At 41.5% G+C, this 17,406-nt stretch overlaps 1 protein-coding gene across 1 annotated transcript; it reads right to left on the reverse strand.

Annotated features, from left to right (window-relative positions):
• Window positions 1-1,404: 1,404 nt before the first annotated feature.
• On the reverse strand, window positions 1,405-15,869 carry LOC120555950 (procyclic form-specific polypeptide B1-alpha-like). Its single transcript, XM_039795171.1, has 7 exons — window positions 15,200-15,869; window positions 14,676-14,835; window positions 5,174-5,371; window positions 4,910-5,011; window positions 4,576-4,695; window positions 2,729-2,833; window positions 1,405-1,735 (listed from the first exon to the last, which is right to left on the reverse strand). Exons 3-7 carry the CDS (start codon window positions 5,191-5,193, stop codon window positions 1,585-1,587), a joined length of 498 nt encoding a protein of 165 aa, XP_039651105.1. The 5' UTR covers window positions 5,194-5,371; window positions 14,676-14,835; window positions 15,200-15,869; the 3' UTR covers window positions 1,405-1,584.
• Between the last annotated feature and the right edge of the window lie 1,537 nt (window positions 15,870-17,406).

A 17,406-nucleotide genomic window follows, 5' to 3' on the forward strand; every position in this document is an offset into this window, starting at 1 on the left:
TTTGGGCTGAGGGTGGGACCCTCATTTTAAGGGGGGGGGATGTTACGACCCCGCCTCTGCTGTGCAGGGGAGGTTCCTACTGCAGGCAGGGAGGGGTCGTTAGTAGATTGGAGCCACCTGGGCTCAGGTATTTAAGTTTCCTCTAATCACTTTGTTCTCTCTCTCTGCTCCTCCAGGTATGACTTGGTTTGGTTTGTTCCTTTATAGTTCTACTTAGTTTTCATTCAGTCATTTACACCTATACAGATTCATTCATCCATGCACTTTGCATACACCTTACATTATGACATTCTCACACCTCATTTCTTTTTCTTTGTTTAAAGTTACTAGTTTTGATTTATAATAAAATACCTTTTTGATTGGCCTATGCTTGTTGTTGGTGTCCCCTCATTTCTTTGCCACAGGCCATGAGCCGGTTTGTGACAATATCTTCTTGATATCTCATATCACAATTACTCTGCTTGGTGTCTTTATCTGGAAATGTGCTGTTTCTCCATTCCTGTCCATGGATCCTCTCAGAGATACTACAAACCTTGCATGAGTTCGCAACATTTCCGCAATCCGACATCTCTTACCTGTATCCCACCCGTTCAACATACACTCAACACCTTGTCGCAGGTGGCCTGTGGAACTGCCAGTCTGCCACTCGCAAGACTGAGTTCATCTCTGGCTTTGCCAGCCTGAAATCCCTTGACTTCCTTGCTCTCACTGAGACCTGGATTACACCAACTAACACATCCACCCCTGCTGCTCTCTCTTCTGCCTACTTTTTCACCCACACACCCAGACCTACTGGTAGAGGTGGGGGTACAGGCATTGACATTAACCCCAAGTGGAGATTTTCTCTCTACCCACTGCCACAGTTCGCTCCATTCTCTTTTGAATTTCATGCTGTTTCCATAACGTATCCAGTACAACTAGTCATTTTTGTTATCTACCGCCCACCAGGTCCTCTGGGAGAGTTTTTGAAAGAGCTGGATGTCCTTTCAAATATCCCTGAAACTGGCCCTCCGGTGATTCTTCTGGGCGACTTCAACATCCAGACAGAGAAGTCAGCTGCCTTTCTACACCTTCTCTCTTCTTTTGATCCCCTTACCCCCACCAATACATTTCTGGAAGAAACTTGATACCGTAATTCGGTAGTATATTTGGAATAATAAACAACCTAGGCTAAAATACTCTACCCTGCAATGTACCACAAACACGGGAGGCCTGGCCCTCCCCAACCTTTAAGTGTACCACAGAGCCTTTTAGCTACAGGCCCTTAGAGTGTGGATGGACCCCTCATCTACAGTCCCATGGAGAGAAATTGAGCAAAAGCTCACTGGAAGTCTAAGTCTGCAAGACCTTGCCTTTACAGGTGTGTCCAAAAAAGTGTATGCTAACCTATGGCCCTATTATCACCAACACATCAATCAATTATAAACAGGTGGAGGAGCTTTTGTTTATATCCAGTGGAGTGACAGAGGTATTTATACTCTAAACCAGATATTCAATGATGAAGGTATGTTACGTTTTGAAGACCTGAGAGCTAGCTTTGAGGTCCCTAGGACATCCTTCCTTTATCTTCGCTTAAGAGCAGCCCTAAAATGTTATGGAGTACCATGGGGGAACAGTCTTGAGATGCACCCAATCATTAAATGGCTTGTTGATTCTCCTGTGAGAGGAGTCCAGGTGTGTTTGATGCTGCTTGGCAGACTGGCCACTGAGAACTTCTGAGATCTCCTGGTCCACTCTGTGGAGGAATGAGGAAGAATTAGCACACATAATGCAATGGTGAAGTCCCTTCAGTTGGCCTCAAAAAGATTTAGTGCCCCAGATGAAGGAGTTCAAGTATCTCAGGTTTCCTCCTGTTCATTATGTACATCCTTCCTCTGGGAGAGATCCACCATCATGGCCTCTGTATCCACTGCTAGGCAGACAACACAACTCTATATCTTCTCCAAAACTACAGCCACCCACTCCACTATCACTACCTGCCTTGCAGACATTTATTCATCACCCAGGTCCATGACTCGACCCCACCCTATTTTTCCTACCCCAAGTTAACCAGGTTACAAAATCCGCCTTTTTACACCTCAAGAACATTTACCGCCTCAAGCCGTCCCTGCCCTCTGCCGCTGTCGAAACACTTATCCATGCCCTCGTGCTCTCATGACCTCCAGATGCGCCTACTGCAATAGCATCCTCTATGGTAAACCCAACAAGATCCTCAATAAACTCCAATATGGCCAAACCTTGAGAGACAGGTCTTTGCAGCTGCTGCCTCTCCCTCTGGCACACCTTCACCAACTACATCCAAAAGCCTTCTTTGAAGGTTTATGGGAACAACAAGAGACTATATATCTCTTTCTCTGTGTAATAATCATTCTTGTACATATGGAATATGTGACAAAGCGGAGGAATAGTTTCTTCACTGAGAGAACCAAGGTAACAATGTAACTGGATGTCTTCTCTTGGTTTGTTTGAACAAACTTCGTGTGCACACAAAACAAGTGAATATTGGGCCGAACCAAATCTAAAAAACAGAAAATATTGTCTGATGAGAACAACTTAATCTTAGAACAAAACATGAGTACACGGTTGAGGTTTGCTCTAAAACTAAGCTACAACACCAGAGACTGATGCCCCAAAGCTGAACAGGTTGGAAAGATAATCAACAGTGTTTGATGATCAGACCAACTGGAGGGCAGCACAGTTTCTTTTGTTCTCAGTTTTAAATCCTCACCTTTGATCAACAGAGGGACGTCCATCTTTGGAGGCCACAGGTAAACCCTTAGACAGGTCGCTTTTCATAGACACACATCTGGGTTCTGGTTCTTCCAGCTTTCTCCTGATAGAAACACATACAAACTGAATATAATCTGCACTATACCCAGAACACTGTGCAACAATGTATTGTGGATACGTTTCAAAAATATGTGTTCATTGTTTTGTCATTTCATCCAGGAGAACAGTGTTTTCACTGAAACACAACCATTTTAAATGTACAAAGTGAATCCGTGTGAAAAACACAGGTGGGCTGCATCTTGTAGACCAATGTCAGATATGCATGGTAAGGAGCAGGTTGCTTGTGGGATGCCCCCTGCTGTTCTGTTATTCTTGGCAAGGCCACTTGCCCTAGTAGAGGATTATGGGTGGCCTGCTTGCTAAAGTCCATTTCAGACCAAGGTTATAATCGTTAACGGAAATGAACGAAATAATGAAAACTAGGTGGGAAAAAACATTGTTGTTAACTGAAATAAAAATAAAAATGAGGCATTACAAAAAAATTATAACTAAACTAAAACTGTCTGTTTGCAAAACTAACATAATAAAATTTAATTATCGAGTAAATTTCCTTAGTTTTCGTCTTTGTCAATGTAACTATATCTTTCCGAACATGTATAGTTTCCGACTGGGAACCCCAAAATTCCAACATTCCATGTCAAATTGAACACAACATGTTCGTGCCCCTCGCCTGGCATCATGGTGGTACCGAATGTCAGAAAAAGCGGCAGAGTCCTATTTTATTATGACTGTGTCAGATAAAAGCAGTGAAAAGTGGTAAAATATGTGGACAATTTATTACAGGGAAAAATCTCCTGAATTTTGAGAAGCACACACAAAGAAGGCTAACCTAGCTTACCTTAACAAGGTAAAGGAGAAAGCAAAGCCCCCTTTCCCTGAAACAGAAGCTAACCCCGGTACAGGGCGTGGATGTATGGGTACAGGGCGTGGATGTATGGGTACAGGGCATGGATGTATGGGTACAGGGCGTGGATGTATGGTACAGGGCATGGATGTATGGGTACAGGGCCAGGCAGCATGATGAGACAACAGCAGGGCCAGGCAGCATGATGAGACAACAGCAGGACAGAGAACACTACAGGAGGGCTTTCACCGGCGATCCGATAGCTGCTGGTTAGTAAATACGCAGGAACACCAAAAGCGTGGGTTAATATGTGGATAATGATGTCTACACAACTCTGAGTCGATTGACTTCAAAACGTTTGTCACTTTACTCAAACCAAAGTTCAAAACACAGGTTAATGTCTGTCTTCTTTAGTCTGTTGGCTAGGTTTTTTTCCTGGAACACATCACTTACATTTTGCACTTACTGCGGCGTCTTGTGTAGACTGTTTACATATTTATGACCATATGTTGGCAACATTTTATGTACTGGTGTTATTGTTGAATACATTGTGAATACATATTTCATTACATGTTTTTGTTAAATTACAAAATACTTTTTCTGACCTTCTTGAATCCCCTGACAAATAACCCATATTACAAAAAAGACTAAAACTAACACTAAAACTAATAAAAACTAAACTAAAACTAAGCATTTTCAAAACATGAAAACTAAACTAAACTAGCAAGACCACTTTAAAAACTAATTAAAACTAAACTGAATTTGAAAACAAAAAGTCAAAATAAAAATGCAAAACTATAATAACCTTTGTTCAGACCAAAGATTCTGGACAAGACGAGTTGAAACTTGCAGATACTTGCAATGCTCTGGTCTGCAGCTTTCTGAAAGCTGCCAGTTGACACAAACACTCCATTGTGTTTTTCTCAGTTTAAAATCCTTACCTTGGATCAACAGACTGATGTTCATCTTTGAAGGTCTCAGGTAAATCCTTAGACCAGTCACACTTAAAGGACACACAGCTGGGTTCAGGTTCAGGATACTCTGATCTCTGCTGCTGGATCCTGAAACAAACAGATAAATGGGCATATCGAAAAATTCTTTTAAGACAGACAACTGTTTTTATTTCAAATATTAGTAATGTTTGTCAGTTTTTAATTCTTACCTTCATTGAATTGCATTGAATACTACTGATAATAACTGATACGTATACCAAATATGATAAAACAACAGGCTATATACATAATTATTAACAACTGAATGCTAATAACGACTTACTTTTCTTTTGACCGGTCGCTCTTGAATGACACACAGCTGGGTTCAGGTTCAGGATCAGGATCAGATCCAGCAGACTGGTCTGGTCCACCTCTCCTTTCTCTGCTTTGCCCACCCAGAGAATTTGGTCCGCCCATGAGAAAGAGAGAGACATCATGGCTTGCAAACAAGCAAAGTAGCAGTTGGTCAAAGGCTTCCCTTTACAAGAAGACCACACACCCAATGAGACAACACTCCTAGTTTGTTGGAGGTTTCAGAACAACTCACCTCAGTCTTCCCTTCTCCATTTCAATTCTCCTCTACTCCATTTCATGAATTCGCTCCTTCACACTTTTCATTGTTTTAACCTCCCTTACAGGTCGCCTTGTTTTTTAAAGCAGTGGTGTCTCCATGGACCGGTGACTCTTCATGGACACACAGCTGGGTTCAGGTTCAGGTTGACCAGGGTCTAGTCTCTGATGGGTCCTGTTAGAAAGAGAGGAAGACTTTTTAATCTCCAGAACCAGAAGCTGCTGGAGAAACTAGAAGCTATCAAGCAGAAAATACAGTCTGAAGCTCTTCACTGAATGATTTCTGCTCTCTGCTCATCCTGCTCTTTCATTCATTCTCTTTCTGGGAGAACAGGAACATTGGAAAGACTCCAGGACAAAGGTCCTCTTTCTGTCCTCTAATGGAGACAAGACTCCATTATGACAATCAATCTCACCTTTCTGTCCCGTGTATCGAATATAAAAACAGGATTTAAAGTGGAGCTTTTGCATGAGTCTTTGAGGAGAAACTCTCTTTTACAGACCTGTCCATTAAATCAACTATCCATTAGTTGATCAAATTGTTTGAGTGGTAGTCGACTAAGAATTTATTTATTAAAAGAGAGCAGATCTGGCGAAGAGCCCATTCAAACTCATTTCCAATGTCCCCAAAATCGAGGCACCAATCACAACCATTGAGGCGGGCTTTACGCAATGACGATAGCGCAATGACGGTGATAAGCTTTTTGTTTACATTCAACATGACGGCTACCGAAAAGTCCCTTTTCATTATACAAACAATACTTTATAGTGATTAAAAGCAACTATTCAATATATCTACAGACTTATCCCATTAATGTACTGTATGTTTACTTTGTAAAAACATATGACAATATTTACAATTAACTATTCAATATATGGATCAGAGACTCTTCAGAGAGTAAATATTGGTATAATGGAGGGTCCATTTTAGCTTATTCAATGTGGTCTCATACATACTGTGTGTTAGTGTTTTGATCGCTGTCAAACATCATCATGTCCAGTATCTCATAATGCAAGTCTACTAAATTCTAGCCATAGAGTAGGACTTGTATTTAGCTTTGCAGTTATTTGAAGAGGGGTTAACAGAGGTACTGAGACAGGTAGTACCAGCCATACCCGTTTAATGCATTGAATGAGGTTGACATGAACCCTCACTGCATGGCCTCAACAACTCCACAGCACAAACCCACAAGCAATTGTTCTCAATTATAGTTGGATCAATGTAATTATATTAGAAACTACACTACTGTAATATTTTGCAAGCATATTTATGTTAATACAAACAGTAAAACAACTTGGCAGCATACAAGCTTAAAAAGCTGTATTGCACCAAATCACCACTGGGGCCAATGCGGACAAAGATGCTGTATTTAGATCTGTCTTTGTAAAAATAAAAATTCTTTCACCTAAATATTTGTTGAAAGAAAGCCATAGCTTCAGTTATGGGAATGCATAAGAGACAAGAGTCAACCTAAACTACAAGCCTTGGATGTACATGATGTCTATTTTAGTCCAAGTCGGTGATGTGCTCATCACTATATAATCATGTTTTGGTCTGGCGAATTAGTTGACAAAAGAATCGTGCAGCCACAGTTCACATCACATAGGCCCACAACCCTATAGGCCTACAGGATGACGATACAGTACACAGAGAGCCAGGCAGCCTGCAGCCTGGGTAAGCCTACATTTTCACCATCCTAATATTTTAGGGGGCATCAGATGTTCTTGCCTCATTTCACTTCCGTGGAGGCTATGGGCCTATTTCAGATTCATGGCCCAACATCTTTTCCATTGACTGCTTACTTTGCTGATGTCTGCGGTGATGTCTTATACTGCGTCCACTCTGGCTTTTGATGTTTGTTCCTGTCTATGTCATGCAAACAATGCATTATTTTTGATTGACATAAAATAGCCTTCCAACATAGGGCTTAGTCCTTAAATTGCATTACATTTCATGAAATAACAAGCTTGTCTGACAACACACCTATGCTGTTTGTTTGCATTTTAAACCATGCTAATGCAGTATTTTTGTCTCTATTTCTTTCTTCAGAAACAATTGACCGAAGATTAATTCAGTGTCATGATTGATGCAGTGGAACTGTAAGTTTTGTAGTTTTTCCTCAACAAATCAGCGCAAAGTAATAAGGCATTACAAAGTTCAGCATGGATTCAATGGAACTACTTGCCCCTTTCCCTGCATATACAAAGTTGTGTACATTGTTTTTTAATTTATGCAGCACTGATGTCCTTTCTGGTCTGTATCCATCTTCTGTTGTCCAGAACTAAAATCAACAGAAGAGAGCAGTTGTTCTCCTTGGCCTGGCCCATTTCCAGAAAGAGGATCCCTCCCAATTCTTCAAGATTTGTAAGGTATGTGAGGAATCAATGCCACTCTGGAATCCATATCACTTGCTAATCTCGATCTTTTTGATCCAAACGAAGTCATGATCCTGTAGTTATAGGATATCTAGAAAATATGTCTTGTTATAAGAATCTAGACATGGAAAGACATCTGCTTAAATGGAGAACAAGTGAATTGTTCAAAGTTGCAGTGACGGGATTCCTTGCTAAATTAATTTGAAATTGTAATGTATTTGAATTTCTTCCATTTACATAGGTTTACATTAGTTTGCATCAGACATTTTCATACCCAAGTTTGCTATGCATCTTGAATTTTCATGTGTTGAGGAATTAATGCTGATTTGCAATCTATTCTTATTACTTTGTTGTGTCATTAGCCAAACGAAGAGACTGCGGCAGTGAAAGGAATGAACGTCGGACTCTTGGTGGTTACAGAGGAGGATCCTCAACGCCCTGTCCCCATGGAGATAATTGATATTGCACTGATTCTGGAGGAGCATATCGTTCTTCGGGACCTGAAGGATGTGCCCTGCTGATGGGTCTGCTCTACGTCTTCAACATCCATTACCCAAAAGGGCTCAAGTACATGTTCGAGGTAATACAAAAGGTGATAATGAACATTGATAGAGACCTTTGCTCTTCAAGAGTCAATGGACTCCGGACTCTGTGCGGCTGATGGATAGATGGACTAGGCAGTCCTAATAGCTGTTTTTTATATTACTCAAAATTGCCACCCGTTATCTTGGCTACATAGTCGTCATGGAGTTACTGTTCCTTGTTTTTAAGTGTGTCTTTTAAGAACTTGTAAGGTTGTTGTTCGTGGGATGAAAAGGAGAAAAGTATTGCCATTTGATTTTGGTTTTACTACCTCAAATAGTCTTGTTAAATTATCATGTTGCTTTGTCAAGCATTGCATGTTCTGGTAAGCACACAGTTATGCAAATATTAGCTGTCAATGCTGAGGTGGACTAGAAGTCCTGAGAGTTCTTTTGCTCTGTCTCTCAAAATATGCTGTTTTTATTGCCTCTAGTTGACATATGTGACTGTATATATTCTCTTATTTTGCCACCACCTTGCACACTCAGGCTATCTCACGCACACTGACTGTCACTCACTCACTCATTCATTCACTCATTCACTCACTCTCTGTCTCACACTCACTCACTCACAATAATTCATATCATTATGGCCCACATGGATAATCACCCGAGTTATGGAGGGTGAGAGAGACTGCAGTAGACCAGGCAGTTTCTCCAGAAGGACTGGGACCGTTGCTCCCGGAAAACAGCGAGTTATGGCGTTAAAAAAGCGTATTTTTCTGGTAATGCTGTCACCCACTATCAGAGATGTCGGGGCAAAAGGGGGACGAGGAATCTGAAGGCTGGGCTGCTCATGGCAGCAAGGAGTACGGACTACACTGCATGACAGGACAGGAGAATTTTGTGAGCCCGCTGAATCGGTATTCGAGTGGAGCATTACCTGCCAGGTCCGGTCGAGGAAGCCCACCAGAGTGACGAAGCACAGCCTCTTTGAGGATCCTGCACCGAGCGGCGGCGGTCGAGGTCCGGGAGGAGGGAGGCCGGCAAGCTGACTTTCCGTTGGATTTGTCCGGAGCATGGACAGCGGCGACTTTTTCCGCTATCAGCGGCAGTTGGCCTACAGGGTCGACAGGCATTGTGGAGGCGACCCGATTTGGTCGTAGTGAAGCTGCAGAGGCACCAACTGTGAGGACCGGGTTTTCCACAGCTAAAGCAGCATATCGGTAATGTAACAATAAAGGAATCTTGAATTGTGTGCAGCTGCCCATTTAAAGTGTGTCCCCTCCAATGAAAGTCATGATTACCGACAAACAGTATGGACATCTGCAACATTATGCTTATTGGAGAAATTATCTGTGATTTCATTTCAAAACTGAAGGAGTAGGCCTTTAATAAGAGGCCAAGCTGAAAATGCGTACAGATAACACGCCATTTGGCTTTAGGAAAGTGGCGTGTATGTTTACACAAAGTCATGATGCCATGTTGCAAAAGGCTGTTAATCCACTTAAAGGGATACTTCACCGATTTAGCATTAAGCTTTGTATCAGTAGAAACATGGTAGTATTTTTGAATGACCGTGCTTCCCTCCCTCATGTCCCCCTGAGACATGAGATCTCTGCATTGTGGGTCTGAAAAAAATCTTCCGATGATGTAAAACGACAATTTTTGCGTCATCAGAAGATTTTTTTGCCAAGAGACTATGGACTACAGCCAGTAGTAGGGCTGAACGATTCATTGCATTTGCGATAATATCGCGATATGTTAAGACGTGATTTCCTAATCGCAAAGGCTGCGATTTGGTCACATGACTCGCGAGAGCAAATCAGTGTGCATTCATCACTCAAAGCATCAACTTAGTACGCTAACGCTACACCGTACCTTGAGCTGATTTCTGTCATTCAAACAACTCTGAGTTGAAGTTTAAAACTTTTACAGCCATTTTAATAAAATGAAGGGTTTTGTTCGTGCTCGAGTCCATACATGCAGTTAATGGATACAGACACACAGAACTGAAGGCTCGGTTGGCAACGATTAGCTCTGATTAGCGGTTAGCTCTGATTAGCGGTTAGCTCTGATTAGCCTCTCTGAGCAAGTGCAATGTTGACGGTGTCATGCACACAGCACGCAACTTCACGAGGGGGAGGGGCTGGAGGCAGCTCCTCTCTGTGCACTGTAAAAAAAAATACACCGTACACCATGTGTGTGTGTGTGTGTATATATATATATACTTTTTTTTTTTTTTTACTTATTTAACTGTCTAGTGTGTAATTGTGTGTTGTTCATACTATACAATGATGTATTGTTTGTCTTTGTTGAATAATACAGAAGACAAAGAGCTTAAAGAAATAATCGAATATCGACTCGCAATCGAAATATTTGGGGAAAAAAATCGCAATTAGATTATTTTCAAAAATCATTCAGCCCTAGCCAGTAGTAGGAGCTACTTCCGCATTATTTCAACCCACCCATAGGGAGTTGGACTGTTGTCGTTCTCTGAGTATTCCCGAGGCAAAACGAGGGTCAGCCATCTTGAAGCATCGCTAACAGGCTCTGTCTTTTCAACAGAAAACTTTTACAACATCTATGTGCATTCAAACTACTGCACATGTGTACCACCGGGATACATTGGTAAAGATTGGAGAATTTGCAGGAAACTATATTACAGATGGAATCTGCGGTGGAGTGGGACAAAAAAGAATCTACCAGGAAATGTTGTAGACCACCGGCCCTCGGGGGACGGGGGAGAGATGAATGTTCACAAATAAGAGGTTGCTGCAGCCTGCCGTACAGATTCGTTTGACCAGCCAGCAGCAGCGGTGGCCGGATCGGGCAGTGGCTGGAGCGGGCGATCATGGGGGGGGACATCCTCAACGGTGAAACGCGGGGGCTGCGTATAACCTAGCTAGGTGGAAAGCTAATGCTAGCCGGCCACCTGTTCCATCAATCCTACTTGCAAGTGTCTGCTCATTAGACAACAAACTGGACTACATCCAACTTCAACAAAACTCCCAACGCGAGTTCAGAGACTGCTGTGTTTTTGTTGTTGTGGAAACATGGCTGAACAACAGTGTACCGGACTATCCAGCTACCAGGCCGGCTGCTCTGTCACCGGGTAAGACTAGTGGAGGTGGGCTGTGTTAACACGGACTGGTGCAGAAATGAGCTTCTTGTATCCAACTAACTGTTAACTGCTGGTGCAGTTTGTGACTATTAAATTCCGACCATTCTACATTCCACGCAAATTTACAACTGTGTTTATTAATTGGTGTTTACAGTCCACCAAGCACTAATGCTAGTATGCGTTAGCTGAACTTTACGGAGCATATGTGTGTGCACTAAATGTTGCCTGTTTCGTAAGTTGTTTTTATATAATGTCGTTTTTATATATTTTAAATATGTAGCAACACTTGAGCCACAGTGAAACGTTGTTTCATGTATATGGTTGAAATGACAATAAAACACATTTGAGTTCGTCATCTCACATTCCCTTTAAGAGCAGGCGCGCTAGTTCCATGGCGGATTGCTATTATAATGGCGGATTTGCCTGGTGCACGCCAGCGGGAGCTGGGATGCGGCAAATTAATAAATGCCCGTCTTGACCGGGTGGCGATGTTGCTGCGGCCTCTCGGGCGCATCTCCTCAAGTCTGGAGAGGATTGCTGCAGCCATGGAGTGTGGGCCTCCAACAGGAGCACCACTTGCTCCTGTTGTGCCCCTTCCTCCTCCCCCCACTCCATCTCCGTCCAACTGCTCCACCGGGAGCGCATCCCGCATTGCCACTCCCGGACCAGATCCCGCCGGAGTGTCCAATCCCGCCGTAGTTCAACATCACGTCTCCTTAAGTCAACACATCCATGATTCATGGAAATGTTGTGTAAAACACAACAAGCCACAAAGAATGCTGCGACTTTTTGAGAACTGTACTGTAAAGTGCCTCCTGACCGATCCAAACACCTGAAGCGCATTTTCAGTAATATTTTTCCTTGTAATTATGTATGGTTTGCGAAAAATGGGAATTGCTGCGTCCGTGTAGATGAGGGAAGCAAGGTGTATGCGCATTGTGCACACGCTACATTATGGCCAAGCATGCGCCCCTAAAATAGCATTTGAATAACTGCGCCACTGACTTTAAACCAGGTTTTTCCTGATCAGTGGCGGAATTGTTTTCTGAAACTGCAAAATAGCACCAAAGAACGTTTGCGCCGGAACACGCCCCCTCTTTTCGCTGAACCGCCCCCGGGAGCGCAAATACATTCCCTATGTTACCGACGTGCATCTGTGGAGGGAAAAGTCCGCTGTGCGTCGGGTGCAAAATAGGAATGATACATGCGTCGGTGTACAAAGGCAATTGCGCTGAGGGCCCTTGGTGTCTTTCATTCATATGAGCCAAAAACACATTTTCTGGCTTATCTCGGTCTAGAAGGCACCAATTTCTATAATTTTTTCACATTTCTACTACATAAGTGACCCACTTTAAAGATAGAAGAAGTCTTCCAATACAAGCTCCAAACTGTTTTAGGCAAGGCTCAGTGAATGTCATGAAAATTAGCAATTCAGAAATTTAGGGAGGTTTTTACTGTTTTTCCCAATTCCCCACAGTCAGAAACTAATATGCATGCAGGACAGACCTCTGTTTTTTATGTATTTGGTGTACTTCAAATAGAATATGTAGCATACATGTTCTTTTCCTTATAAAGTTAAAAACTATTTTCTCTTAATATTGAGACCCAAAGTGAGTCACAGTGTTGCAATGCAATGCAAGGTCATTTTGCAGTCTACTGCTCCCTCAAATAATTTTGCCTCTCCCCAATTTCTACAGGTCAAAGGGAACAACAAGTTTTTCATGGGCTGAGGTAATATATGTTTTTTTACAGTGTACATTCATTTAAAATGAAATACTGCAGTTGGTGCTAAGCGGAGCGTGTGGCCGTGATTGTGGTTACGTGTCAATTAAACTTCTCATCTCCAATCCTATCTACAGAGCTCCAGCCAGCTCACAGCGGGTCTGTGAAAGTGGACCGGCCGACCGGCAAGCCAGCGACCCCAGCAGGCGCCTGCTGGCTGTCACGTCAGACTGTGGAGCTTCTGAACTCCGACACAGTTGGACCAAATTTGCAATTAGCCATCAATTTTCATAAAACGGCCCATATTTGAGCTCTACATAGTTGATTTCTCACATTAAAAAAGTCTCCGACGTGAATTTAGTGTTGAAATAGCAGACGAACAACGTATAAAGTTCACGTTGTTCAAGTTGTTGGCCACACCAGCAATCCACGGTTGTTGTGATTGTTGCAGCGCTTTGCACACCTACATACTTAACTTTGAATTTCTGATTGGGCGGGCCAGCTGTCAATATGGGTTATTACCCAGTGTGCTTTGTTGAATGTTCTCAATGTTTTATTGTTTTATTTCATGTGAATACTAGTTTACTAGAGGAGTAACTTAGTATTTGAAGTAATGCAGGAAGTGTGCATTTAGTTTCCATGCTTATTGTGTTTCCACAACAATGTTAGTGAGTAAATCTACTGAAATGGCCCCCATAATAGTGGAGTGTGATGTGTAAGATGAGGAAGAAGAGGTTAAGTCATGTATATCATGGTTGTAAAAAAAAAAAAACAGTGGCTATCTGTACATCTTTACCAAGCGCAAACCACTACAAAAGGCATCACTATATTGTTGGGGAGGGTCATGCCTTTTTTCCAAATAATTTTGGAGGGTCATAGAAAAATGTATTGCTGGCGAAGGGATATTCAGATTATAAGTGTTACCTGCCTCCTGAGTTTTGTGTTCTCCTTCAAATAAATAAGGACGTTTGTAGGAGTCTAAATGCAGTCATTAAAATCAAAACACGTATTGCTGCCAGTTCATATCTATGTTCTCATCCTTACATATGAGTATAGAGTCATTTTGACAGTGTGTCTGATGTTACAATGCTCCATGACATATTTTATCTGTTACACAGTCAATATTCAACTTTAACTAAACTTTTTTTCTTTATTAGCGAATCGTAATCACAATATCTGGCGGGGAAAAAATCACAATTAGATTTTTTTCCCCACATTGTTGAGCCCTTATGCCCAGATAACTAATGTGGAGAGAAAACTATCTACACATTTTACACTATTTTACACTATTTTGCTGCTTTTTTTCTGTTTTTGTTGCTTTTTTCGATACTTTAGCCCAAAGTCCACAAAGGAAGTCCAGTTGGTAACTTAACTTCATCAGAGCCAGCTGTAAATGACGATTGCATTTCATTGGACAATTGTGTTGTATAATGACAATAAAGGCGAAACTTGAACGTTGAACCTTTTATCAGAAACATAAGAGTTGTGTTGTGTCTCACTTTTCTCTAATGGAGACGTTTTGTTTTCTGACAGCTGGAGAAAGAAAATAAAGATCAGCTGTTTGATTCCAGTAAATCACCAACATGGAGATTTATCTTCCAACAGAAGAGTTGTCCACCCTTTCTCAGGAAATAAGAAGTGAAGTAGAAACATTATATTTAACATTACAGAGCCAGAAACTGACCCTGAAGAGACCAAAGACTAACGTGTTGTTAAAGTATCAAACAGCAACTTACAGTTTCTTCAAACAGTCCAAAGAGTTGATTAAGAAGAGTTGATGCGGAAGAGTTGATGAAGAAGAGGGTTACTCTCCACCTGGAGAGAAATCTCTGACACAGGTGAGCTGTTCCCTTGAATGAGTCCCAGCTCCACCTGTCAGGAAGCAGACAGGAAGGGCTGCAACAAGAGCAGATGTTCACAATAAAATGACCTTTGGACTGCTGTCGATGCTCCATAACTGACTGAAAGATTTAATGACTGTAGACACTGACTACTCATTACACAAGCTGAACATGTTTCATAAAATATGAAATCCATTCAACACAAACATATTAATGTGGGACTGAATCAAACCTCCAACAGACCCAATTAAACAGCTTTTCTGTCACATTGATGACATGTTACTGCAGTAAAAGTACTAATAGCACAGTGTGAAGTTACAGCAGCTGACTGAGCAGATAACTAACGTGGAGAGAAAACAGACAGACTCACTGCTCCCTGAACTCAACACAAGATGAACATGAAAAAGTGAAAGACTTACTTACTTGACTGCTCTGATTGGAGGGTTTCTCTGCAGCTCCACCTGGAAGACCTCTGGGACACCGAGACATCTTACCATGTGTAAAAGTTGAAAAGAAAGACCACAAACACTCTTACAGTAACTTTATGCATTTATTGTGAAAAGTCACAGAATTTAAAACTGAACATGACACAAGTCAACGGCATATCTATAATTTCAAGGACTGGAAGTGGAAGAAGTTTACAATCTCCACAAGGAATCTGTTCATCATGAATGTGCCGCGGTCATTTACGGTAACGTTACTAATTGAACAAAGCACAACATTAGATTAAAAACAACAGTCAGACTGACTACTTTACTAAAACACATGTAAAGAGGCTCCATACTTACCTGAAAGAAATCATTAAAACATGATGAGGGGTTAGGATTAGACATCCAACTTCATCCCTTATCCTATTTTAGGTGGTGTCTTATGTTAGCTGGTGTCCTATGTTAGCTGGTGTCTTATGTTAGGTGGTGTCCGTACCAACAGAGTTGTCCAGTCTGACCACAAGAGGGCTCTCATCACCTACTTACCTGTTCTTCAGCACATTTGATGAACTCATTTTACATTTCACAAGTTTCTTTATCAGAAATACACACACAGACCAAGTTACACAGACACACACACACACACACAGATAAACACACATACAGAAACACACACACACACACATACATACAGAGACACACAGACACAAACACACACAAACAGAGACATGCACACACACACAGATACACACACACACAGACACACACACATACAGAGACACACACAACAACAGGAGAGTTGTGTTACCATCTCAGACATTTGCTGACTAAACCTACAGTAATTATCTAAGATGCCACATTTTGGCTACAATCTCATAACATTTGTGAAATACTAAAAGTAAAAGTAAAGTAAATTTACAAAATGTTCTGATATTAAACGTATTTAATTATTAGAAGTAAAAGTAAAAACTTCGATGTATTTAATTGTTTCTTCTTTATAGTAAAGTACAATCAGAGTTTTCCCATTAAACTCAGTCTGATGTCAACAAAGAGAAAAACAGAAAAAGTTTTTTGTGAGGAAGAATCTTTCACTCCAAAGTACAAAAACATTATTATAAAACACTAAATTTGCGTAAAATCAGAAGCAGAACAGATGCTTTATGATCTGTTTTTGTTGGATTTAATTTAAAAACCAACAATAGTGTGGGATTAGAACTCTATCCAAAACATGAAGTCGACGGATGACTCAGGGAAATCTACGGGATAATATTCAGCCCAGCCCGAAATCTTTTAAAATAAGTTATTGATGCAAAGAAGAAAAACATAAAATAAATGTTGGAACCGTAGTGTATATTAAAAGACCACATCTTAAAAAAAAGCACATCTTGTTACACAACCTGCTGGGTTTGACTCGTGTTTACTTAAATGACCGTGAAATTTATTCATCAATACAAACGTGTCAAAAAGTGTAAAAACAGGTTCACATGAACACTGGAACTAAATCCTTTCAGAGAATAAAGTTTCTGAAACCCACTCAGTCTCTTCTCAGTCAATGAAGATGAAGTCTTATAAATATCTGTCATCTCTGTCGTCCTTCAGTTCATCTGTAGACAGTGAAGAGTTGAGACGAACGTGAAGGCCTTGTCCCTTCATCTTCAGTAACTGATGACAGATGTTGAATGTATAGGAGTATTCCCAACCTTGTCTCTTAAGCCCGAGACACACCAAGCCGATAATCGTCCGTCTGGAAAGGTCGGTGACTCGAGTCTGTTTGGTGTGTCCCGTGCCGTCGTCAGTCTGGGGGGCTGTCGGCGTTCATTTTGGCTGAACTGACATGTTCAGTCGGCGGCAGGGCAGTCGGGACTCACCCGGAAATGGCGAGCGGAATGAGGTGACTAGAGTCTCTCAAAATCTGATGAAAATCTTTTAAACTGACCTTTGTTGAGCTGATATGAAAACAGATTCAGGAACTGCACAGCCTATTTCTCTCTTCAAATGTTTTCAGAAACATGTTTCAGTGAACTATTTTAGTACAATATGAGATCGTATTCTGGGTTAGAGTGACAGTCTGGCTTTGAATTTCCGGAGTAAACAAACCCATGTGATGCGTTCGTCCAATCAGCTACCGGTTTTCATTTCTTGGGCAACAATACAGAGTAGCGCCGCCTGCTGCTATGGAGACGTATTACGTTTCCGTA

The sequence above is a fragment of the Perca fluviatilis genome, chromosome 3 (genome assembly GCF_010015445.1).
Source record: "Perca fluviatilis chromosome 3, GENO_Pfluv_1.0, whole genome shotgun sequence".
Taxonomy (NCBI): Eukaryota; Metazoa; Chordata; class Actinopteri; order Perciformes; family Percidae; genus Perca; species Perca fluviatilis.

Excerpts from the sequence above, each read along its gene's own strand:
- LOC120555950 (XM_039795171.1), bottom strand. The coding sequence starts at position 5,193 with ATGGAGAAGGGAAGACTGAG. Across the intron at positions 5,012-5,173 it reads ATGGAGAAGGGAAGACTGAG|CAGAGAAAGGAGAGGTGGAC; the intron begins GTGAGTTGTTCT and ends GGGTGGGCAAAG. Across the intron at positions 4,696-4,909 it reads AGCGACCGGTCAAAAGAAAA|GATCCAGCAGCAGAGATCAG; the intron begins GTAAGTCGTTAT and ends TGTTTGTTTCAG.